The sequence below is a fragment of the Pan troglodytes genome, chromosome 5 (genome assembly GCF_028858775.2).
Source record: "Pan troglodytes isolate AG18354 chromosome 5, NHGRI_mPanTro3-v2.0_pri, whole genome shotgun sequence".
Taxonomy (NCBI): domain Eukaryota; kingdom Metazoa; phylum Chordata; class Mammalia; order Primates; family Hominidae; genus Pan; species Pan troglodytes.
Genome location: NC_072403.2, coordinates 117,065,614 through 117,091,497, shown reverse-complemented (window position 1 = coordinate 117,091,497; position 25,884 = coordinate 117,065,614). Strand labels below are relative to the sequence as shown.

Sequence of the window (25,884 nt, the reverse complement as noted above, 5' to 3'; positions counted from 1 at the left end):
TATATTCACTGTTTTTGTGGTTACCCTGGGGCTCAAAAAAGACATTGATTGCTCAATAAATGCTTGTTCCTGGAGTCGCTGTTATCAATATGGTTATATAAAATGAAAGCGAACTAGAAGACAGGAGGTGACATTCTTAAATTAGTGGAGTGTTTTACTGGTCGTCACCAACCCTCACATTTGTTTCATCACAAAAACAAAACAAAACTTTGCTAATTGCAAAGGAAGAAAAAATGCACCTGATCATTGCTTTAAAATTGTATGCATTTGGTTATTACTGATATGAGCTTTTTGTCATTTGTGTTTTTAAATTTTTTCCTTTTATGATTGTCTATGCCCTTTACTCATTTGCTTTTGGAGATGTTCATTGATTTGAATATAGATATTTTATCTTTCATGCAACAGTCCGTATTTATTGGTTGGGTGCGGTGGCTCACACCTGCAATCCTAAGCTTTAGGAGGCTGAGTCAGGAGGATGTCTGGGCCCAGGAGGTCGAGATTGCAGTGAGCCGTGATCACCACTGCACTCCAGCCTGGGTGACAGAGCGAGACACCATCTCTAAAAAAAAAAAAAATACTATATTTACCTCTCTCTCTCTCTCTCTGTCCAATACACCCAAATATTCCCGTCCCCACTATGGTGATTTACCTCTTCAGTTTGTTTACGGTGTGTGTGGAGCGGGGGTGAGAGAGCAGGCGTGCAGTTGCCTTGGTTCAGCAGCCAGCCCATCGCTCCTGCCTAGTGTGACTGTGAATACTAGGTGTATGTTACAACCGGGAGCGGTGTACACTCGGGGAACCGCATCTTTGGAAACTTCGGTCCGTAGCGGCTGCTAGGATTCTCCGCAGCCCCGCACCCCGGTGGCCGAACCGCCTGCCCCGGCCCAGACGCAGCCGCCGCGCCCGCCCACCCGGCTGCGCCCCGGGGCGCGCGCCCGTGCCCGGCCCCCGCCCGCGCCGCCGCGCCGCTCCGGAGCCCGCTGCGGTCACGCTGCGCCCGGCGCCGCGGGGTGGGCGACGAGGCACTCACGAGGCGGACGCTGAGGGCTTCCGCGCGGGCCACCCGGGTCCAGCGCGCTCCGCCGGGAAACTTCTGCGGGCGCCGGGCTGGAGCTCCTGGCAGGGCTGGGAAGGAAAGGTAAGAAGGTGAGCCCGGGGGCGCTGCGTCCGCCGCCTTCCGGTGCTGTCCGCACCCTCGCACCTCGCGGCCGCTTCGGGCAACTTAGCGGGCGCGGCTTCTGCTGGGCCGCCGACCCCTGCGAGCGCTTGCGTCTCGCTGCCCCGCGCCGCTCCCTTCCCGGCTCCGGTCAACTCCGCGCCCTGGGGTCCGGGGTCTGGGGTCCCGGCTGTGTCGCCGCTCACAGCTCGGAGGTCTAGGGGATCCTTTGCTGCGGTTCCTATCCGCGCCGACCCCTGAAGAACGCGAGTCGTATGCCCTAGAGGCTTCTGGGCGAATATTCCTCCCAGATCTTCTCCTGCAGGTCCTACTCTGGCCCCAGGCACCCTGGAGCCGAAATAAACAGGCCAGTTTTGCAAGGGAGAAAAGCCGTTCCTAGGGGCCCTTGTCAGTCCTGGGGAAGTCATGCCACCGCCGGGAGTTTCCTTCCCCCCCACCCCCGCCCCCGGTCTGTAAGCAAAGGGCCTGACTGGTGTCAGTGCTCTCACACTCTTCTCACAGAGTTGGGGGTACAAAAAAGCTGCCTCATCAAAGGTCGCGCTGACCTGTTTTCTCCATTTGGGGATCCCCCTGCCAAAAAAGAAATTTGCCAACCACTAAATTGTCTTATCACCATGTCGGTTACAGTGGTATAGTTTTGAGGTTCTGTATTTTAGGCAAAGATGAAAGGCACAACCAAAATACAGTAAGAGGGGCAGTGCCAAAAATTTAGCCAGAAGACATTTGCAGAAAGTGAAAAATTCTGTTTGTAAATAATAAATGGAAAAGTAGAATAGAAGCCCACTTTTGGACGCAATTTGATTTACTAAACTTCGTTGCTTCCTGACTTTTCACTCTAATTCCGGTAGTTAGATATTTTGAATTTGCAAGCCTACAAACTGCAGTTGAGTTTTATAGCAGCCTTAAAAAATTATTGTTGCCTGTTCATACTAAGTTTAGTGGCTATTTTTTTTCCTTCTTGTTTTTAATTCTACGGACTGTTGCATGAAAATATCCTCTTGTGAGTACAATAACTTGGCATTGTTCTTTGTGACAATAGAAAACCAAACAAGAACTACATGAGACAGAAAATATAAACAAAAAATTGGATCTCAGTTTCCATATTTGCAAAATGAAGAGCTCTGGCTGATCCCAGATTCCAGATATCTCTGAGGTTCTGTCCTGAAAAATCTCTGTGTGTGTGTGTGTGTGTGTGTGTGTGTCTTCAGGAGTTTGGGATACAAATATTAATTGAAATCTAAGATATTCTCTGTCCTCAAAATTTTATACATTTAAATGGGAAATATTTGATAGTTGAGTTTCTTTAATCATATCAGTCCCTCAGAATAGCTGAATCATGGTGCATCTTCTGCCTCTAAATGGTTACATTCTATGCTATTAAATAAAAATGTGTCATGGGAAACAAAAGTCCCATACTTTTCACCACAAGACTGACTAATACGGTTGACACACTAGAGCACTGATGCCTGCTTATTTTGAAACAGTCTCCAGGAAGAATTAAGAATGTTATGAAGCATTTGCTACAGTATGTGAGCATAACACATAAGCAACATGGCAGGCAAGAAATTTCAAAACTGCTTTGGAAATATCCATGATAGATCTGAAAGTCTGTAAACTGCAGTTGAGATCACATTTTGTAATTATGGTCATTGGTCAGTTGGGATTATGAGCTCCCTCGAGAGAATGTCCCTCCAATTAATAGAAGAGTATATCGAATCACCGATTCGATTGTTTTAAAGGAAGAGAGAAAATGTTTCTCCCTTTTATCTAAGTAGTTATAAGAAAAAGTCTTACAAGGAAAATTACATCAGGTGTTTTCTAAATTAAATAAATAACCGAAAGTTCCTGACTGAAATTACCTATAAAAATGCAGGGTCCTCCTCCAACCCAGAGAATCCAGGGATTGATTCACACAGACTTTTAGCGAGACCTTCTTACTTTGTGTTCTTCAACAGAATAATAACCTCCAGTGACTCTGGCAAACTGAAATTGGCTAGGATGGGATCATGAAGGAAGGTGTTGTGGGGTAGTATTGGAAGGACATGCAACTGGCTAAGCTTATAGAAGAATCTCCATCCCTCTGAGCTTCATCTTCCACTCTGAACAATGCTGACGATAGTATGTAGGTTTCAGAGTTGCTGTGACTCCTAAATGGATCTGTGTTTGTAGGAATTAGTACCTGCACAGAGAAAGAACACAGCTGATCTTGGTTCTTCCTGTCTTCTTTGGAAGGTGTTTGTTTCCTAGCTGAACAAATTGCAGCTGAACTGTAGATAACAGCTTTTGCTTTTAATTTCAAAATTCTATGTGGCAAAATTTTGATAATTGTTGAATCTGGATAACAGGTATATGGGAATTTGTTGTATACTATTTTCTCTATTTTTGTATGTGTTCAAAATTATCAGAAAAAAAATTTAAGTGTGAATCTGAAAAAAAAACTCCACACTTTTGAGTTATTTCTAGTCCAGGATTTCATTTTACATTGTCTGTTTCATTTTACATTGTATTTTTTAATTAGTGAATACTTAAATATAGAGAAATATAAATTATGTACTATATAGGGAGTGGATGGGCAGCGACTGGTCCTGGAGAACAATCCATGGCAGTCTTCAATTTTTTGTGTGAATATTTTTTATTATGAAACAATCTAAAGAAAATATGACAGTGTGATGGTTGTTAATTCTGGTTGTTGGGTTCATGGATTTTTTTTAATGTTTATATTTAACATTTTTTTACATTGATATAAAATCACCATATTATTTCCCAAAATCATTATAAGAATACAAATAATGCAGCTATTTTTAAAAAGGTAAAAATAGTTTCTATCCCACTATCAAGACATATTCATCTTTAACATGAAGTGAAAATCATTGCGTATGTCTTTCTATTTTTACACAAATAGGATATGTTGGTCGGGCTTGGTGGCTCATGCCTGTAATCCCAGCACTTTGGGAGGCTGAGGCAGGCGGATCACCTGAGGTCAGGAGTTTGAGACCAGCCTGGCCAACGTGGTGAAACCCCGTGTCTCTACTAAAAATACAAAAATTAGCCAGGCGTGGTTGCGTGCGCCTGCAGTCCCAGCTACTTGGGAGGCTGAGGCAGGAGAATTGTTTGGACCTGGGAGGCGGAGCTTGCAGTGAGCTGAGATCGCGCCACTGCACTCCAGCCTGGGTGACAGAGCAAGACTCTGTCTTAAAAAAAAAAACGATATGTCAAAAGATTAAAAAGAAATGCTTTTATAAAAAATAGAATTGTTAAATAAGCAGGAGGCCATTAGCCTGAGTCTTTCTCCCTACTTTGAGTCCGTGTGAAAAACTGACTTTGTACATAAACAAACAGAAAACTAACTCAACAGTGTATTTTTTGTAATAGCCAGGTTTCAGCCAATCACAGGCGGCCAGCTCATCACACTATGCCCAAATAAAGCAGATGCAGAGCTGTAGCCAATCGAGTGATTTTGGTTTTTTACTTCTGTCATCAGTGTATAAAAACTGCAGCTCATGCTGCTGGATAGAGCTCTGTGAACCTCTTCTGGTTGTGAGTGCTGCCTGATTCGTGAGTTGTTTGTTGCTCAGGTAAACTGTTAAATTGAATTTATCTAAAGTTTTTCTTTTAACAGGATGATACTATATATGCTTTTTAAAATAAAAAAATTATATTTTAACAGAAGAAACTGTAGTGAAAGTGAAGGAATTGCTGAACTTGACATCAGTATTTCTTCATTCTTAGAGATAAACAAGTCTTCCAAACTAAGAGAAAAGATTCTGAATACATCTTGAGATCAAGATTTTTTAAACATACATTAATTTAGACAGTCAGAGGCTCCCTGTTATAAAGGATGGAGCACTGGGCACTCTTACATTACCTATAGTTTCACTTCTACTCATATCCCAGTTTTTATTCTTTGTTTATTTATTTATTTATTTATTTATTTATTGAGACAGAGTCTCACTCTGTCATCCCAGGCTGGAGTGCAGTGGTGCGATCTTAGCTCACTGCAACCTCCACCTCCTGGATTCAAGCAATATCCTTGCCTCAGCCTCCCGAGTAGCTGGGATTACAGGCATGCACCACCATGCCCGGCTAATTTTTGTATTTTCAGTAGAGATGGGCTTTTACCATGTTGCCCAGGCTAGTGTCAAACTCCTGACCTCAGGTGATCCTCCCACCTCTCCTCCCAAAGTGCTGGGATTACAGGCATGAGCCACTGCGCCTGGCCTATTTTTTATTTTTTTAATTTTGGAGACAGGGTTGCACTGTGTCACCCAGGCTGGACTGTAGTGGCATGATCACAGCTTACTGCAACCTCAGCCTCCCAGGCTCAAGCAGTCCTCCCACCTCAGCCTCCCATGTAGCTGGGACTACAGGCATGCACCATGGCACCCAGCTTTTTTTTTTTTTTTTTTGTAGAGTTAGGGTCTCACTGTGTTACCCAGGCTGATCTCAAACTCCTAGGCTCAAGGCATCCTCCCACCTCAGCCTCCCAAAGTGCTGGGATGACAGGCATGAGCCAATATACCCAGCCCCAATTTTAAAAATATGTTTATATTGTGAGGATCTATAACATTTGCATTGTGTTTTGTAAACTTCATTTCAGATACAATTTTTTTTTTTGAGATGGAGTCTTGCTCTGTTGCCCATGCTAGAGTGCAGTGGAGCATTGTTGGCTTACTGCAACCTCAGCCTCCCGGGTTCAAGTGATTCTCCTGCCTCAGCCTCCTGAGTAGCTGGGATTACAGGCGTGTGCCACCACGCCTGGCTCATTTTTGTATTTTTAGTAGAGATGGGGTTTCACCATGTTGCTCAGGCCGGTCTCGAATTCCTGACCTCGTGATCCACCAGCCTCGGCCTCCCAAAGTGCTGGGATTACAGGTGTGAGACACCACGCCTGGCCATTTCAGATATAATTTAGTCTTAGTTTTATAACTAAATGAAATCACGATGAATCACTGGTTCTTTTACCATGGCATCTCAAGTATCAACTTTTGATTCATCCTTTGATTGGCTAGATTTTGTCAGTGTGTCTGTTTGTTTCCAAGAAGGGCTCATTTCCTGTGTCTTTTTATGTTTGAAATGCCCATGTTTCTTTCCAGACAGTCCCTGACTCACAATGGTTTGACTTAACCATTTTTCAACTTTATAATGGTGCAGAGACAATACACAGTCAGTATGCTCAACTTTCGGTGTGGTTACACCCAAGTAAACACATCATCGTCATAAATTGAGAAACTGTAAGTCAAACGTGTGTTTTCAACTTACGATATTTTCAGCTTACCATGAGTTCATTGTACATTGGGGAGCATCTGTACTTGAATGACCATTTGGCTGGCTGTACCATTTTTGAGCCAGTTTCCTTACCTCCGGATTATATAGCCTTCACTCCATTCACTGCTAGCATCTAATGTAGCTGTAGAGAAGTCTAAGTTTGGTTTCAAAATTTCTAGCTGGGCGCAGTGGCTCATGCCTGTAATTCTAGCACTTTGGAAGGTCAAGGTGGGCGGATCACTTGAAGTCAGGAGTTCAAGACCAGCCTGGCCAACATTGTAAAACCCCATCTCTACTAAAAATACAAAAAATTAGCCGGGTGTGGTAGCGCCTTTAATCCCAGTTACTTGCGAGGGTGAGGCAGGATAATCGCTTGAACCCGGGAGGCGGAGGTTGCAGTGAGCCAAGATTGTGCCATTGCACTCCAGCCTGGGCAACAAGAGCAAAACTCCATCTAAGAAAAAATTTCTTCCTTGCAATTGATTTGCTTTTTCTGCCCGGAGTCCTAAAGTATCCTTTATATTCCTGAAGTGTAGTAATTCAGGCTATATCATTGTTAAGTTCTGTATCAATTTTTCATGGAACCTGGTGCATTCCTTCTATTTCTGTTCTTTCTATTGGAATAATCTGTTGTTCTTAATTTCAGGGTTTTTTTTTCCCATTATGAATGCTTTTTCTTTCCAATTTTGTAATTCTCTACTTCAAAGACACCAATTATTCTCACACTGTCTCATCTTTGTTCTCCATAATGATTGTTATCTTGTTTTAATTTCTCCTCTGTTTTCTTCATTCACTCTACTTGTCAAAATGATTAAAATGTAACTGATTTATAAATGAAAGTGTAGCATGGTATAAACAGAAGCAGGTTAGGTATGAGGATATTTGGATTCTAACTCGGCCAAGTCTTTCTTAAAGAGGTTTTCTTGCTTGAAAAATAGGAAAGTAACTACCCCTTCCTCCTGCCCCCAGTATTTTTGGAGCTATGAAATAATATACATGTAGTAGTTCACACAGGTTCTGACACAGGGTTGCTACTCAACAGATGCTGGTTATTATTACTTACTCCTCCATTCAAGATGCAGGAGGGGTGGTGTTAGAATTCAAGTTCCAAACACATGTTACATTATAATTGTTCTGGAAGTTACAATGCATGAAGGATAGCTAGTACCTTTTCCTCTATGTTATAAAGAAAATTTAACCTCCATGAGAAAAAGAGATAAACAGAAGCACTTTAAAACATTCTGTTTGGAATTTATTTTGTGGAATCTCAGCTTATTTTCTGTTGTTTGAGTTCATTTTCAAGTTTATATTAAATCTTGGTAATGCATGGAAACCTACCAATTAGTGGAGCATCCTTGATCAATACTTGGTCAGATATGAAAGGAAATTTAAGATAATGATTCTAATCTCATTAAGACTTTAGACTGTTTTAAAATGTAGCATTTCTTTAAAATTTAGTATGCAACAACTGACTTTATTTTTTATTATACTTTAAGTTTTAGGGTACATGTGCACAACGTGCAGGTTTGTTACATATGTATACATGTGCCATGTTGGTGTGCTGCACCCATTGACTCGTCATTTAGCATTACGTATATCTCCTAATGCTATCCCTCCCCACTCCCCCCAACCCACAACAGGCCCCGGTGTGTGATGTTCCCCTTCCCGTGTCCATGTGTTCTCATTGTTCAATTCCCACCTATGAGTGAGAACATGCAGTGTTTGGTTTTTTGTCCTTGCAATAGTTTGCTGAGAATGATGGTTTCCAGCTTCATCCATGTCCCTACAAAGGACATGAACTCATCCTTTTTTATGGCTGCATAGTATTCCATGGTGTATATGTGCTACATTTTCTTAATCCAGTCTCTCATTGTTGGACATTTGGGTTGGTTCCAAGTCTTTGCTATTGTGAATAGTGACGCAATAAACATACGTGTGCATGTGTCTTTATAGCAGCATGATTTATAATCCTTTGGGTATATACCCAGTAATGGGATGGCTAGGTCAAATGGTATTTCTAGTTCTAGATCCCTGAGGAATTGCCACACTGACTTCCACAATGGTTGAACTAGTTTACAGTCCCACCAACAGTGTAAAAGTGTTCCTATTTCTTCACATCCTCTCCACTGGACCTGTTGTTTCCTGACTTTTTAATGATTGCCATTCTAACTGGTGTGAGATGGTATCTCATTGTGGTTTTGATTTGCATTTATGTGATGGCCAGTGATGATGAGCATTTTTTCATGTGTTTTTTGGCTGCATAAATGTCTTCTTTTGAGAAGTGTCTGTTCATCTCCTTCGCCCACTTGTTGATGAGGTTGTTTTTTTCTTGTAAATTTGTTTGAGTTCATTGTAGATTCTGGATATTAGCCCTTTGTCAGATGAGTAGATTGCAAAAATTTTCTCCCATTTTGTAGGTTGCCTGTTCACTCTGATGGTAGTTTGTTTTGCTGTGCAGAAGCTCTTTAGTTTAATTAGATCCCATTTGTCAATTTTGGCTTTGCAACAACTGACTTTAAATGAGTTTTAATGGCTGGGCACAGTGGCTCACGCCTGTAATCCCAGCACTTTGGGAGGCCAAGATGGGAGGATTACTTGAGTCTGGGAGTTTAAGACCAGGCTGGGAAACACAAGGAGACTCCATCTCTAATATAATAAAATAAACGAAATAAGTGTTAGGTAGTTTATTTGTAGATAAGGTGTATTTTTAGTTAGTAATATTTAAAATAGATCACAGTTTTGAAAACTGGACTTAAATAGTGTTAACATTGGAATTTCACTAAAATGCAGGCTCCATGAGGACAGGTTTTTAATGAATAATAATAATAATTATTATTATTATTTGAGACAGAGTCTTTCTCTGTCGCTCAGGCTGGAGTGCAGTGGCGTGATCACAGCTCTCTGCAACCTTGACCTCCTGGGCTCAAGTGGTTCTCCTGCCTCAGCCTCCTGGGTAGCTGGGAATACAGGTGCATGCCACCATGCCCAACAAATTCTTTTAATTTTTTTGTAGAGCTGGGGTCTCACTTTGTTGCTCAGGCTGGTCTTAAACTCCTGTGATCAAGCAATCCTCCCACCTCGGCCTCCCAAAGTGCTGGGATTATAGGCATGAGCCACTGTACCTGGCCCTGAATTATTGCATATATTAATTCACAATATTTTTAAGGCCATTTGAGAGCTAATGATACAGTTAATTATGTTATAATGCATGTTTTGAAAGTAAGCATTATTCCAAAAAATTGATGTATTAGGGAACGATTTGGGCATAATACAACTTTCATGTTTGCTTATGCATGTTTTACCCAGAAAAAACAATGGGTGAATTCATTAAATTGCAACTAGCTGACCTAAGCCATGTAGGGATACACAAAATGCAAAATGCAAAATGCAAACACATACCTCTCAAACATCTACCAGCTATCTTGGTTTGCCATGTATTATTTTGAAAATTTACACTTTGCTATCCTTTCACACTTGTGAACTTTCCTATATAAAAACATGCTCATTCTAGGATTTAAGGGCTGAGAAAGAGCACAGTTTTTATTCCTTCTTCCACCGCTTCACCATAACTCACAAATGGCAACCATTCCCATACCACCTCCCTAGCAAGTTTTTGGCCTTTTTTTAAGATCAAGTGCCATATTTGTGTATTTTTAACCATTTAAGATAGATAGATGTAACTGTGCTATTGTTTTTATTAAATTCCTATCTTTTAAAGAATGTGCCACTGATGAAGATTTTAAGTGTTATATCACTAACCCCATTTTCTTGTGAGCCCTGTGGTTGTTATTGCACAGTTTAGTATAGTGCAGTGACTGTTTAGGATCACATATGTTGTTGTGTTACAGTGGAATTGACTCTAGTTGATTAAAGTGGCGTAGAAGTGCTATTAAGTGTCATGTTGTTGAGACAATAAGCGTGATATCTACATCTGGTATTCTCTCTACTAAAAGAGTCCTAATGTGACTCCCCTGACCCAAATGTGTGGTCCACCTGGTTATTTAGCCAGAAAAAAAGAAAAGGCAGAGATTATGGCCAATTAGCTATCATACATGATCTTGTTAGGGCTGTTTGCCAGGAAGTAACTTGAAAACTTGATCTAAACATAGGAAAATTGAGTTCATTTTCTGCATATAGGTCACTTAGAGTAAAGGAAAGCAAAGGTGTCTATCATTGATTCATATAAAGAAACGACTGCTTAATGTATCTAGTTTCTCTTGCATCTTTCATCAGGAATCTCTCTTCAGTAAACTTACTGCATGATGTCATAGCAGCTCATCAAAAGGGAATGGCTTCCTGCTTATACCTTTAACCATTTCCAGGATATGGAGAAGTCAGAAGAACTTGAGCAGAGCCTGTCAATTATTTAAAACAGTCTAATGGCAAGCTTGAGAAGTAGAGACTTTACTGCTGCTTCTTAAAATTAAGGATTTTCACAACTATAGGGCTGAGTGACTCAACTGGTAGGACCTACCCTCCTATCCCTCTGTGCCTCAAAAAACTGTAGCTTCTTAAGAAGACATTTAAATTATTTAATCTAAACTGAAGAAAGAAAATAAGAATGTTGATTTGTTTTGTTCCAGTAAGTCCAGATATTTATTGAAATTGTACATGTAGCAGGATATTTTGGTGGTAAAGAGAGCAGACACTGGCATCTGCCTGCCTGGGAGTGAATCTGGGCTCTATCTTCGTGTTTCCCTAGGCAACCAACTTAACTTTCCTAATACCTCAATTTTCTTATCTTTAAAAACTGGACAATAAAACTATCTGCTCAGTAAATGCTAGATGCTAGTAGTAGCATATGAGGATCAAGAAGATGACAGCTGGATATTGCCTTCCCAATGCTGAAGTCATCTGGCCTTGGTGGCGTCACACAATTTGAAGAAGTAGAGTTAATTCTTTTGAGTTTCTCTGGGCTGTATTTTGAGGGTCAATCTCTGAATATATGTAAAACATTAAGTATTTGCCCTATCTTTATGGCTCAATGTTACAAAGAACTGACTGATTTGAAAGTCAACCATGAAAACATGGTATTCCAGGAATTTTGGAGATTGGTATATCAATGTCATAACTATTCTGGAAGTTGCCCATGTGTTCAAATGCTTAACAGTATGGTGACTACCTGACTATGAAAGGAAAACCTCTTCAGTGACACTAGGAACCACAGTGAATTTAATGTAATTCCCAGGGTCTCTCATAGGGTCTTGTTTTCCAGGTTCTATCAAGGAATGATTCTCAGCTGATTTTCCTGATTTAAATCTAGCAAGGATTGAGTGTCTTCAGCTTCAGAGATCTATATTCTAATTCTATTATAAAATATAGATTATTAATGAAAAGCCTCATATACAGTGAGTACTTATAACTGTTTATGTGTGTGTTTAGTTTTCTGTTGCTGTATAAAAAATGACTACAAACTTAGCATCTTAAAACAATAAATATTTGTTATCAGTTTTTGTGGGTCAGGAGTCCAGGCACTGTTGAACTGGATCTTCTGCTCAGGACCTCCCAAGCCTGCAGTCAAGGTGTCAGACACACTGACCTTCTTATTTGGAGTTTGGGGTCCTCTTCCAAGCTTCTCAGATGGTTCACAGAATACTGTTCCTTGAGGTTATAGGACTAAAGTCCCAGTTATCTTCTTCAAGCTCATAGAGGCTGCCTGCCGTTCCTTTCCTTGGAAACCCCACAGGCAGTTCACATATGGATGTTTGCCTTCTTCCAGTAGGAGCACATCAATCACTCTGACATCCAATCTCTCTCCAGTCCTATGATGGAGTCCTGTATAACTTAACATAATCATAAGAGTGACTATTCCACCACCATTTGCCATATAATGTTACCTAATCAAGGGAGCATCTATCCCATTCCATTCACAGGTTCTGCCCACACTCAAGGAGAGGGAATGATACAGGGCATGTATACCAGGAGGTCAGGAATGTTGAGAGCATCTTAGAATTCTGCCTACCACTGTATGTGATAAAATGAGAGATCAATCATGGGTAGAGATAAATGTGATGTTAGCTGAGACATGAGAACAGAAAAAAGTCGGGTGTAGCCTGTCGGCATGTTCTCTGATTTCTTCAAGTCTCAAGGAGACTCCAAGATCTCATTGATAAGGGGGATCAAAAGCATGCTCCAGCCTAAGAGATTAGTGGTACATGAAGAGTCTCCAAGTATTGTGTGAAAGCAAAGGCTGGTGTGAATACTCTGGAATCCATATCAGAAGATGAAATGAGAAAATTAAACCATGTAATATAATTGTTTGGGAAAGGGGAACTGTCCTCAGGCAAAAGGAAAAAGGTGATACTTCCCTTGGTAGGATAAAGGAGCCAAGTGCTGTAGTGGGGTTGGCCACCCCTGTAGGCAGAAACCAGATGGTGACATCTATGCTTTGGGTAACATCTGACTGATGGCAGCATATGAATGTTGTAACCAATACCATTTACATTTCCATCAACACTCTGTTCTGAATCTTGGATAATTCTTCCACATTTATACACTTATGCATTATACATATGCAACGTTTGCATAGCATCATGCCAAGTCTTTTCCTTTCTTCTCTCTGTTACTTGAGAGACTCTAGACCAGCACTGTCCAATAGAAATATAATGCAAGCCACATACATTTTTTTAAAGTAAGAACAAGTGAAGGCAGCTTTAATAATAGGTTTTACTTAACCCACTATTTCTAAAACACTGTCATTTCAATATGTAATCAATATAAACATTAATGACATATTCTTTACTTTTTTTTTTTTTTGAGGCTGAGTCTCGCTCTGTTGCCCAGGCTGGAGTACAGGGGCACGATCTCAGCTTATTGCAGCCTCCGCCTCCCAGGTTCAAGCAATTCTCCTGCCTCAGCCTCCCGAGTAGCTGGGATTATAGGCACCCACCATCACATCTGGCTAATTTTTGTATTTTTAGTAGAGACGGGGGTCTCACGATGTTGGCCAGGCTGGTCTTGAACTCCTGGCCTCAAGTGATCCATCCTCCTCAGCCTCCCAAAGTGGTGGGATTACAGGCGTGAGCCACCATGCCCAGCCTATTCTTTACTTTTGTACAGTCTTCACAATCTATTGTGAACACTTTCATTTCTCCCTATGCTCTTTTTCAATAATCTTAACAACCCTAGTTTTTATTTAGCATTGACCTGTGTGATAGTAACTGCTAAATCTCTCTCCCTTTATCCTACCCCTTATCCTCTGCTGTAAATTCTGCTAGACTCAGAGCATCAGATTAAACATGGCTAAAACTGAGTTCCTTTTTCCTCTGACTTTTTCCCTAACTTCAAGATCTTGTATAACCCCAAAATGTCTTCAACCCTTCTTCGTTCCTCTGTTTCAATAGATCCTTTCACCTCTTCCTCATAGTCTAATACATGCTTCCCTTTTTTTTTTAATTCAACATCTAAACTGTTGATTCAGGAGCTTTCTGATTTATTAAGCCTTATCCCAAGCTTATTTCAAACACTGTTTTTCTACCTGTGCACTCTTGTCTTTATTAGTGAATGTTTACTAGAGACCACTTTGTGCTAGACAGAGGAAAATTTCAAATATATTTATATAAATATATATATACACACACACAATGCTCTATCAATAAAGCTGTTATTCTACACACACACACACACAACCATCTATGTTCATTTTTTTAAATGCTTGAATATGTAACCCAACTGAAAAAATTAAAAAATTGTGATGCTTTAAAAAGGAAAAATATACATAATGGTCAGTATGACACAATCTATGATGGAGGCTATGTAGACAGATAATAAAGGCCATTAAAAACTCAGCTTACAAGGTGCACTTCAGGCCACCATGGTCAGGGAAGGCTGCTGCAAAATTTCCACAAGCTTCATCCCTCTTGGACTGATGAGTGTACGGAAGGAAAACGTCTTTTCACCGAGGTAAAGGATGGAAGTGAGAACACACGAAGAGGAAATGTACCTTTCCAGCTCTTTAAAAACAAGGATTAAAATCCAGATCCTTTATTCTGTGGAATGTTCTGGTGTCTCTTTTCCCTCCCCCACCCCCACCTGTCACCTCCTTCCTATCTCTTAGATTTGTTCAACACTTCTTAACCCTGGTTGAACATCAAAATCCCTGGGAAGTTTGTGAAAAAAATTCAGTGCCCCGGCGACAAAACAGGCCAGTTAAGTAACAGTCTCTGGAGCTGGGCCCCAGTCAAACACCTGGTGTTAAGACCTGCAGTCTTAATTCAGTTCTGCCACTCGGCTCTATATTTTGACCCATGTTTGGAATCATCTTCTACTCCACATCATACGGAGTCATGTCATTTTAGAGCTCTTATGATGTTGTCCAATTCTTTCATTTTACCAATGAGGAAACCAGTCTAAGGAGATGAAAATCACATAGCTATCTAGGGATACAGCTAAGACTAGAACCCTTCTCTTGGGTGGAATCTTAGTTCCATTATAAGCAATGTGACATTGAACAACTTAGTTTTTTGCTGAATTTAAATTTTCTTATCTGTAAAATGGAGATAATAGTACTTTCCTCCTGGGGTTGTTAAATGAGATAATTTTAAAAATATGCCTGGCACATAGTTGCTGGGTAAATGTACCACCTCAAGGACAAGTCGAAAAAACTAAGAAAATGATAATTTAGCTTAGGGAACACATGCCAAAGTTGAGAGCTGATCCCAATTAATGAGTAGAATATTGATGGAATTTTCAGTTTGTGGGTTGCTTAGCAACCAAAACTCACTCAATACCACTGACTACCCAAGTTGTTGTTTTTAATCAAAGCAACAAACTGTTCTTAAGGAGTTCAAGGTTGTGAACAGACAAAAGGATTCCCTTATGCATTTGGGGTTGTGCCAGGCATTTTGAAAAAGTGATGCCCCAGCTCCTCTGTGTTTTTGCACTTAAACATCTTGGACATTTGGAGCCCCCCAATTCTGTGCCCATAGATGACAGAAGATGTTACAATATCTGTTACACTGGATAGAGAGTGAGAAGGGAGAAGGCAGAGTGCTTGCACTTCTGTACCAATGTATTAAGCCAAACTTATTGAGTGCTAGGGCTCAGAAATACAAAAGCATTTGTCTTTGCCCCTGCTGCCCCTTAGAATTTCAGTCTAGGAGAGGAAACCAGTCAATATTGAATAATACAGCAAATTATTCATGAGCGGCTCTGTGTGTCTCCAGCAGTATTCTAAGAGTTACAGACTGAACAGTACAAGAACTTATAGGGTAAGTCTGAAATATCCATGGTTAGGATTTTTATTTTCTTGGCAAAGCAGCCCTGGAAGAATATCCCACTTGGGTTCCCCAAAACATTAATATTTGATTCACAGTCTTGAGAGCTGGCACTGAATGTTGGAGAGGGTCTAAAGAGGGGCGGACGGGAATTGGAGCTCCATGCCACCACCTGTTTTACCTGAAGCCAGAGACTCAACCAATCTGTGCCCTTCTTTTCTCATTTGTAAGCTGGACATGATGATTTAGATTCTGCCTCCCTCGTGGCAATGAGATAATAAATGCAGAAGTTCTGTTGCAATAAATGCAGTTTCTAGCTAATTTGCCAGCAGGTTTACTTTGCATTTCATTGAGCATCCTTGTATCTTCATTTACATTTCCTATTCCTTTATAACTCGTAATCTTAACAATTTAAAGAGAAAAAAACCCAGATGAGCTTGGAACAACTGTGTTTATTTGCACTTAAGTTTGTCTTCATCATTTGTAGCTCAGTGTGCTAACTTACTTTGCAGTGAAGATCAACTCTAGTGCTTAGGAAAGAAATCCATTGTGCCACTTTGGCATGTCAGCATTTATTTACGCAAAACATGACCTCAGGCTTACAGGCCTTTAAGGCAGACAGCTGGTTGATGAATCATGTTGGACATTCATATAGTGCTGCTGGCACATGTCAGAAGGACACCCCTGCTCATCACCTGCCCCTGTCAGTTCTTCCACTTCTAATAAAGCATATCTGTTTTGGTGACCAAATAAAAACACAAGTGAAGAAGGGCTGGGTGTGGAGTAATTTAATCAGGGCAAGTCAGCACGCTGCATTGAGCAGTACAGTATCAAGGATAAAAAGATGGTTTGGTAACAGCTGAATGAAACGAAGTAGATTAGTAAAGACGGAAGCACAGTTCCCCTTATAATCATAATGGGTCATGACCCTGGAATGCAGAAACCCCAATATATCCTACAAATCAAGATTTTTAAGGAGACAGGATTCCCAGAAGTTCCCTTCTGAATTGCCACGAACGTTTTACATGGCCTTTCTCTATTAGCATCATTTTAACATTTCGCTGAAGATTATAAATTTTTAAGGAAGTTCAAACCAAAGTTCAGAGCTCCACTAGCAAATCTTTTTAATACTGGCTTTCGTGGGTGTGTTTGGTATCCTGAAGAATTGATTGATTTAAAATATCCTAGTTTTGAAACAGCAGGGAGACTGACATTTGCAGCCTGGTATTTTGCAGTTCTCACTACTCATTGTATTTGAACAATAATTTTTCTTTGTTGTAATACCCAGTAGAATAGAATTTTGTGCTTTGTTTAAAAGAGGAGAAATTGAACATGTTCAGGATGCTGGCCTGTCTTCAATTTCATCACCATCATCTCGTAGATTGATGGCGAGAATAATTAGGGATATGCAGCATGTTTGAAATGTATTTGAAAACAAGCAAAAACAACAATATGACTATAAGTTGTAAGTCTAAGCTTTTTTTTCTTTTTTTTTAAATGATTCACCTGGCAGTGTTCTTGAAGTCATTACTTACTGAGAAAAGAATCACTATCCAAGATGAAAAATCAGGAACTTCAACAACAGCTCCTTTATTTCCATTTCTACTTCTGTTGGTGATTACACTGTTCCATTTTTTACTCCAGCTAAGTCATTTTCACCTCTGTATTTTTTCTCCTATGGGGCAAGATCTGTGATATCTGATAGTTTATTAACAGGTGTGCTGGAAATAATCTATTTCAAAAATAAAACACTAAATATAGCACACAAGTTCAAGGCTTTTGAATGTTACCATGGTTTTAAAAAATCAATGTCATGAATGCTTTACACTGAAATCATTTATTGTTAGGAAACTGGGTGGCAAATGATACACATATCCTGTAGCTCTGTCATCATGGCTAATGCTCTCCTGACTCAGATTACATATTAGCATTTCCACCATATGGCTGAAAGGGTAGAGAATGTATGTGCAGAGGAACAGAGTTGGTAATATTTTTGACCATCTGGTAAATAAATATGTAAGTAACAGGAATATTAATATTTATTTCATCATATGATGCAAGCTTTAACCTGAAATAACCACTAATACAACAAAGTAGTACATTTGTTTCTCAAATAATTTCAATCTAATTTATTAAAGATTTCCATAGTCAATTAATGCTCTTAGAATGTGACTTCTAATTATGTTTCTTATGTTTATTGATATAGTAGGGTTCCTTATCATGCCAAATTTAAAAATCTTTCATGAGAGGCCACACGATTGGACCCAGCATATGGGCATGAGCACCAAAGTTCTGCTCTGCCAGTGACCACTGTGTGGCCTGGGATAAATTACCTGACCTCTCTAAGCCTCAAATTAATGTGTAAAGAGTGAATAATCTATTATCAGACAGTGTCCCTCAAAGGGTGGGCCATGGAGGACCATGGATTAACACATCAGAATCACATGGGGAGCTTAAAATACAAACATCTGGGCCCCACCCGCAATGATTCTGGTTCATGTATCTGGAAGCAGTCCATGAATCTGCAAATATATATATATATTAATACAGAGTCTTACTCTTTTCGCCTAGGCTGAAGTGCAGTGGTAAGATGATCTCGGCTCACTGAAGCCTGTCTCCCAAGTTCAAGTGATTCTTGTGCCTCAGCATCCTGAGTAGCTGGGATCCCAGGCGCACGCCACCACGCCTGGGTAATTTTTCTATTTTTAGTAGAGACAGGGTTTCGCCATGTTGGCCAGGCTGGTCTCGAACTTCTGGCCTCAAGTGATCCACCCACCTCAGCCTCCCAAAGGGCTGGGATTCCAGGCACACGCCACCTCGCCCGGCCCGCATTTTTAGTCACTGTCCCGAGTGATTCTGAGGTACACTGAATCACTCCCATAGAGACGAGATTAATATAGAGCACTTAGCTACCTTGAAAAATATGTAGCTAATTTTAATATACTTTTTATACCATAGAAATTTAACACCCAACAGCATTTGTGCTTAAAATACTCTAACTTCATAGAAAATGGGAGGTCAGCTTGCTAAGTAATGCTGCTGATCATTAAATATACCCCACAATTCTCCTTTTTGTTTAATTAGATCCTTTATCTTTTTTTCTCTTGCATAGGAAATACCAAAATATTTGCAGACTGGATCCAAATCAGGAGCCCACATGAACTTAAAGAAGCGAGCATGGGATTCTTAGTTTTTCAAGATCCGTACACACGAAGCCTTTAATCAGCATCAACTCCAGTGTCCGTTTTCTCTGGTTTTGTGAAGACTGCACAAAACTCTCATGATGGAGAACCAAAGGACTTAGTTACCTGTTTCAGTGTCATCTAAAGTCAACTGAAAAGTGAAGCAGGCAGTAATACAGCCATGGAAAGAAATTCAAGTTTATGGAAGAACCTAATAGATGAACACCCAGTCTGCACAACCTGGAAGCAAGAGGCCGAAGGAGCCATTTATCATCTTGCCAGTATTTTATTTGTAGTAGGTTTCATGGGTGGCAGTGGATTCTTCGGGCTCCTTTATGTCTTCAGTTTGCTGGGGTTGGGTTTTCTCTGTTCTGCTGTCTGGGCTTGGGTAGATGTCTGTGCAGCTGACATATTTTCCTGGAATTTTGTACTGTTTGTCATCTGCTTCATGCAATTTGTTCATATTGCATATCAAGTTCGCAGCATAACCTTTGCCCGAGAATTCCAAGTGTTGTACAGCTCCCTTTTCCAGCCCCTGGGGATCTCTTTGCCTGTCTTCAGAACGATTGCTTTGAGCTCTGAAGTGGTTACTTTGGAAAAGGAACACTGTTATGCCATGCAGGGGAAAACTTCCATTGATAAACTCTCCTTGCTTGTTTCAGGAAGGTTTGTACCTTTGGTGCTTGCATGTCTTTCCTCAAGTATTAGTTGTTTGTGTTTCTTTCCACTATATTTTTCCATCTCAGTATCACATAGTCCTGGGTGGCATTTAGCACCCTGAGGCTTGAGGAAGTCTTTGATACTTGAGTCACAGACATAGCCATTTAGAGTATATGGCATTATTTACTTGAAGCAGAAAATAATCAAGAGCCTTAATATTTCATCTTAGAAATCAAATTACATAATCTTAAAGTATGAATTTGTTTATGTGATATGATATTTGTTTCCTAATTACTGAAAGTCGAGAAGAGGATGATGTCAGCTTGAATTAATAGAATACTTATATTGGCGTGCAAAATATTTTAAAGACTCTTTGATAGGGCTTTCTTTTAAGTAACAGAAAACATTTAAATTTTATTATTATCTTTTTTCTTCAGTAAATTCTAGCAATTGCCCATGAGAAGCAGGCTGGGGAGACACTTCAGGAACATATATAGAAATCTAAACTTTGAAAACAGGCCAGGTGCGGTGGCTAACACCTGTAATCCCAAAAACACCTGTAATCCCAGCACTTTTGGAGGCCGAGGCAGGATAATCACCTGAGGTCAGCAGTTCAAGACCAGCCTGGCCAACACTGTGAAACTCCCATCTCTACTGAAAAAATACAAAAACAAAATTATCCAGGCATGGTGGCACATGCCTGTAGTCCCAGCTACTCGGGAGGCTGAGGCAGGAGAACTGCTTGAGCGTGGGAGGCGGAGGTTGCAGTGAGCTGAGATCGCGCCACTACACTCCAGCCTAAGCAACAGAACGAGACTCTATCTCAAAAATAAAATAAAATAAACTTTGAAAACAAAGTTTGGGAGAGGAAACAATAATGGGATTACTCATGGTTTTCAAAAAGTTAAAAATGTGGCTTACAGGCCAGGCGCGGTGGCTCACGCCTGTAATCCCAGCACTTTGAGAGGCCGAGGCTAGTGGATCACTTGAGGTCAGGAGTTCGAGACCAGCCTGGCCAACATGTTGAAACCCTGTCTCTACTAAAAATACAAAAAACTTAGCTGGACATCGTAGTGCACGCTTGTAATCCCAGCTACTCAGGAGGCTGAGGCACAAGAATCGCTTGAACCTGGGAGGAGGAGGTTGCAGGGAGCCCAGATTGTGCCACTGCACTCCACGCTGGGCAACAGAGTGAGACTCTGTCAAAAAATAAATAAAAAATAAAAATTTGGTTTACAGAGGTATTTGCAGAACTCCTCTATGTTCTTAAATGTTTCCCTACTTAATTTAAAATCTGACAAAGTCCATTAAAATGTTTTATTGAAGTATAATATGCACACATAAATGGACATATATCATAAATGTACAACTTGATGAATTTTCTGATGAATTTCACTCAATATTCCAGAATCCTGACTGTATAAGGAACATGATAACATGAATCTTACAGGACATTATGTCACTTATTATAATGTATGAATTTAATATTTTGCCTTTCAAAATCATAAAGGGCAAGAGTCATCAGGGATCTGAAATACACTTCCTCTACCCCCCACCCCTCCCCAATTATGTGCTCTCTTTCTCCTTCCCTTATAAATGTTGTTCTTGTGTTTTGATAGGATCAGAGTGACAGTTGATGGTGAATTTCTGCATTACATTTTCCCCCTTCAGTTCCTGGATTCTCCTGAGTGGGATTCACTGAGACCCACAGAGGAAGGCATTTTTCAGGTAAGGGATACCAGAACACACAGTTAGCACTCCCTCTTTCAAACAGATGTTTGTTTAAAAATAAGTAAACAAATAAACAACAGTGGATAAGACAAGAATATTTTAAGACTTTGGAATGTACTTTGCAGCATACATGACTTTCCCAATTCTGCTGGACTCTTGATGATTAATGCCACTTTATAGGTCCAGCGATGAGAAGAACAGGTGCTACATATGACAGGAAGGAGGCTGTGATTAATACTTTAAGCTTTACTTTGCGTAACTGCGTATTTAGGAATTAAAATATAATTGAGATTTGACCAAACACTGCTAATGCAACGTCTAGAAAACATCAAGAACAAAAAACTGCACTTACTAAAAAATAAATGATTTTTAAAATTTAAAATGCCATTGGATTTCAGTTGTTTTCCAGCAACAGAATGCTAAACTTACTGTCATTACTCTGCTGCCACGTCTGGCAGTTTTGAAAGATAATCATTTCAGCAGGTTTCATTTATTTTGTTACACAGTTTTCTAACAAATATATGTGTGTATGCAACAAACTCAAATATGTATGCAAATTAGGTATATAAATTCTGTTTTCTACTGCAGAAACTGCATTAGGGTTAAATGTCCACAGTCTTCAGAAGTGACTTGGAAATATTTCTGTAACATCAGCCAACTTTTTTTTTTTTAAGATCAAGTAGTTCTCCCTTCAATAAAAGAAATGTAGATACTGGAACTTAGAAAAACAGACAGATTGAAGATGGCTAGAACATTGTGATTATTCACATTATAAATTATGTATGTAGTAATGAATTTTGTAGTTTCTATTTTTGCAATATATTGTAGGTCAGTGGGCTTTTTCAACCTAAAAAAAGGCAGCACGTGAAATTAATTTAACAATTGGGGTACTAAAAATGTGGCAGAAGTTTTCTTGCTTCCACATCTGTTTATGTGTGGTCTTGTGTTTTTTAGGTAACCCTCACTGCAGAAACTGATTGTCGATATGTGTCTTGGAGGAGAAAGAAATTATATCTGCTCTTTGCTCAGCATCGTTACATCTCCCGCCTTTTTTCAGTGCTAATTGGCAGTGACATTGCAGATAAACTCTATGCCTTGAATGACAGGGTATATATAGGAAAAAGATATCACTATGATATTCGGCTACCCAACTTCTATCAAATGTCAACTCCAGAAATACGCAGATCACCCCTGACACAACATTTTCAGAATTCCAGACGATACTGTGATAAATGACATCAAAGTCTGAAATTTATAAGTATAAAAAAAGACTCTCTCTTCATCATTCCCCAGTGAAATAGCAAAATACAAAAAAAGAGCTCCCTAATGTTTTTATAAATCAAATTCAGAAGCGAGATGCCATTGCCAACTGTTTTATTCCTTTCAACAACTGCATTGTGAATAAACTTTACAAATTTTTCTTGTATTTCTCATTGTTATAATTGGGGAGGGGGTGGATAACTATGGGCAGTTTGCCCTTTTCTGCATCAAAACTGGGAGAATGAAATTCCACTTTCTCAATTCTTTTCTCACATTTACTCAAATGCATTGTCTTGCCCTATAGACTCAGGAGTTGCTTCTCAAGAAACAGCCAGCAAGTATTCTCAGCCTGAGGGTGGGTTGCTACTGTCCACATAGGCATTTCCGGAATTCACTTTTTTGCTACAACCTCCAGTGAAAGCAATTATTTATTTTAAATGTGCAGTTACTTGATGTGACTAAAAAGTAGAATAAATGCAAGAGATAATAATATGTGAATCTTGAAGCCTATTTTATTGCTACAAATAAAATAACATTTAAAAAGAAGCCTTTCCTGGAAAACAAAGCTGCCTGATCATTACTAAGTCAAAAGAGTACTCCTGAACCAATAGTAAAAATGTTGCACGGTGTTTCAGTTTCACGTGTTCAGCAGAAAGAGCTTTCAGTGGTGTGAATGGGCAGCGAGGGTTCACAGGGAATGCTCAGCCCACCACACAAACACAAGGGTCTGCCTCACAGCAAGTGCTTCAGCTTTGTGAAGAGCTTAAGAAAGAACCCTAGTTGGAGATCTGATCCCTTCCTTTGGAAAACTGGTTTTCTGAAGATCACATGCAGACTATGTTCTTTGATACAGAGATACATTATCAAATATTTAACAAGTGTGTATTGAGCACCTTCTATGGCTGACATGGGCATGGGGATACATCAGGTAACAGATGGAGATCCCACCCCTCATAAAGCTTACATTCTGGGGATGCGGGAGACATAATAAAGTAAATCAGTAAATATTTAGAAGGTGATATTTACCTTCTAATTTATCACTTACCACTTGGTAATTTATCACTTACCAAGGGGAGTGATAAATTAGAGAAGGTGGGTAAGAAAGGGCATTGCAATTTTAATAGGGTGGTCAAGGAAAGTATCCACAAAAAGGAATGTCTGAATGAAGACCTGAAAGAGGCAATGGAAGAATCCATGCAGATATCTGGGGGAAGAGCAATTTGGGCAAAGGGGACAGCAACTGAGCAGGCCCTTAGGCATGAACATGACTGGCCTGTTGCAGGAGCAGCTGGAAGGCTAGTTTGGCTGGCACAGAATGAACAGAAAGTAACCGTGGGCAGACTGGGTAAGGCCTAAATAAGTCATGGTAAGGACTTTGATTTTTTTCTAAGAGTGACCAGAAGCCATTGTAGGGTCTGAAGTAGAAGAGTGATATGATCTGCCCCATGGTTTAATAGGATCACTCTGGCTAGCCTGCTGAGAATAGACTAGGGGGAAGAGAGAAAAGAGTGGACTTGGAAAGTAAAATAAGGATTAAGAGTGAGATGCCTGCTAGACGCTGAAGTAGAGTAGATAGCTGGAGATATGAGCCTGGAGTTTCAAAGAAAAGTCTGGGCTGTAGAGACAGCTTTGGGAGTATTTAGCATATACATGGTATTTAAAGCCACGAGTCTCCATGAGATGGCCAAAAGAGTGAGTGTAGATTCAGAAGAAAAATGGTCTGAGGCTTACCTTGGAGCACTCCATTGTTAAGGGGACAAAGCGATGGGGGAAGAATCAGCAAAGGATCTGAGGAAGAGCAGCCAATGAAGTAGAAAGAAAATCAGGAGAGCCTGGGATCCTGGAAGCCAAGCAAAGAGAATTTCTGGGAGAAGGGAGTGATGAACTGTCTCAGATGTGGCTGAGAGGCCTGAGAATGAACCATCGGGTTAAGCAACATGGAAGTCACTGGGGAACTTAACAAGAGCAGTTTTGGTGGAGTGAGCAGGAACAAAAACTCGACTGAAGCAGGTTGAAGGAGAATGAGAGGCAAGAAGTTGGAACAGTAAGGGTAGGTAAGTTTTTCAAGGAGTTTTGATGTGAACTGAAATAGAAATGATCAGTAGCCTGGGCAGAAAGTGGGGTCAAGGGAGGGGGTTGTTATTGATTTTCAGATAAGATGGTGCATTTGCATGCAGATGGAAATAATCCATAAGTGAGGAGTGAACTGCGGGAGTGATGACCTTGAGCAGGTGATGGGATCCAGTGGCCTTAAAGAGAAATATGGACAATTCTTCATGAATGAAAAGAGAAGAGTATCTGTGAGAGTAGTTGCTGGCAAGTGGGAGATGTGGTGAGAGATTGTGAAAGTTCTCCAGTGATTTTCATTTTCTCAGTGACCTAGGAAGCAAAGTCAGCAAGGAGAACGGGAGAGGAAGTACTGGGGTTATGTAAAGGACGTTGCTTTTCCTGTATGTTAGCATCTACCATAAGTGGGACAATGTGACAAGATGTAAATCATTAGTCTGGATGAACTACTGAGCTATTCAAGTTTAGCATGAACTAAAGGAATCACTGGAATGGTTTCTTCTATTTCTTGGCCACACATGGCCATCATGGGCAGCTCTTCCAAGCAGACACGAAGGCAGCTGTCTGCCAGATGCAATCAAAGGCCTTCAGGAAGCACCCACTGGCTTGTCAGTGGGCTTTACAATGGCTCTGGGAGAAATTCATTTCTTGAATCTTTAAGACTTTGAGATATTTATAAAGTATTAAAATGCAGAGCATCCCAGGTAGAAGTCACATCTTAAGTCAGTACTACCAGGTAATAATTTTACAGGGATTAATTATCAGATAGCTTTCTAACCATTAAAGTCAGCAGAGAACAAAGCCACATAGAAATGGGATGTAGACTTTTGGCTCAACTCAGTGGCAGAGGGGACAAGATTTTATATGTAAGTTTCCCAGAAATCTATTTTTACTATAAGGAGAAAGGGGTACTGAAAGAGGAGGTAAAGGGATGCTTTGAAACTTCACAGTCTTCACTTCTGTATAGGGCTGGCACTGTTCCTTGGTGTTAACAGATATGCTATTATCCAATACCTAGGTTTGCACTCAGGTTTTCTCACTTTATTAAAAAAAAAAAATCAAAAACCTACAGTGACTTTTAGGTAGCTGTATTGTATGTCTGGTTTGAAATGTCTAGCAAACCACATACTATCTCAAAATAATCAAACCAGATGGAAAGCAGAAATGACACATATCCTAGAAAAATACCTCTGACCTCTGTATCATAGTGCCCCTAAAATTTAATTTTTATTAAAAATTGGGCTCATTTTAGTCTTAGCCTAATTATTTCCATCCTTTGGTTCTCTTGTCATTGATAAGAGTGCACTAAGATGAGCAACAGCTTGTG

The 25,884-nt window shown here is 40.2% G+C and overlaps 1 protein-coding gene and 1 non-coding gene across 6 annotated transcripts in view; one reads left to right on the top strand and one right to left on the bottom strand.

The window, feature by feature from the left end:
* Positions 1 to 1,027: 1,027 nt before the first annotated feature.
* On the top strand, positions 1,028 to 22,656 carry POPDC3 (popeye domain containing 3). 3 transcript variants are annotated; one of them, XM_518655.7, is made up of 4 exons: positions 1,028 to 1,138; positions 18,770 to 19,505; positions 21,119 to 21,227; positions 22,185 to 22,656. In XM_518655.7, the coding sequence occupies exons 2-4, from the start codon at positions 19,021 to 19,023 to the stop codon at positions 22,464 to 22,466; spliced, it is 876 nt and encodes a 291-aa protein (XP_518655.2). In that variant the 5' UTR covers positions 1,028 to 1,138; positions 18,770 to 19,020; the 3' UTR covers positions 22,467 to 22,656. The 3 variants fall into 3 exon arrangements, with proteins under 3 accessions (XP_518655.2, XP_016811549.1, XP_016811550.1); XM_016956060.3 differs by lacking the exon at positions 1,028 to 1,138 and adding an exon at positions 4,645 to 4,752; XM_016956061.4 differs by lacking the exon at positions 1,028 to 1,138 and adding an exon at positions 17,171 to 17,271.
* Positions 11,866 to 25,884, bottom strand: part of LOC737815 (uncharacterized) — a 31,849-nt gene continuing 17,830 nt past the window's right edge. For 2 of the 3 annotated variants that reach the window (XR_001718609.4, XR_680929.5), the window contains 2 exons: positions 14,236 to 14,394; positions 11,866 to 12,225 (listed from right to left, as the gene is read on the bottom strand). This is a non-coding gene — a transcript (uncharacterized LOC737815). The remainder of the gene's footprint in view (positions 12,226 to 14,235; positions 14,395 to 25,884) is intronic. The other variant, XR_001718610.4, reaches the window with a different exon arrangement.

Excerpts from the sequence above, each read along its gene's own strand:
- POPDC3 (XM_518655.7), top strand. The coding sequence starts at position 19,021 with ATGGAAAGAAATTCAAGTTTATGGAAGAACCTAATAGATGAACACCCA. Across the intron at positions 19,506-21,118 it reads TCCTTGCTTGTTTCAGGAAG|GATCAGAGTGACAGTTGATG; the intron begins GTTTGTACCTTT and ends GTGTTTTGATAG. Across the intron at positions 21,228-22,184 it reads CAGAGGAAGGCATTTTTCAG|GTAACCCTCACTGCAGAAAC; the intron begins GTAAGGGATACC and ends TGTGTTTTTTAG.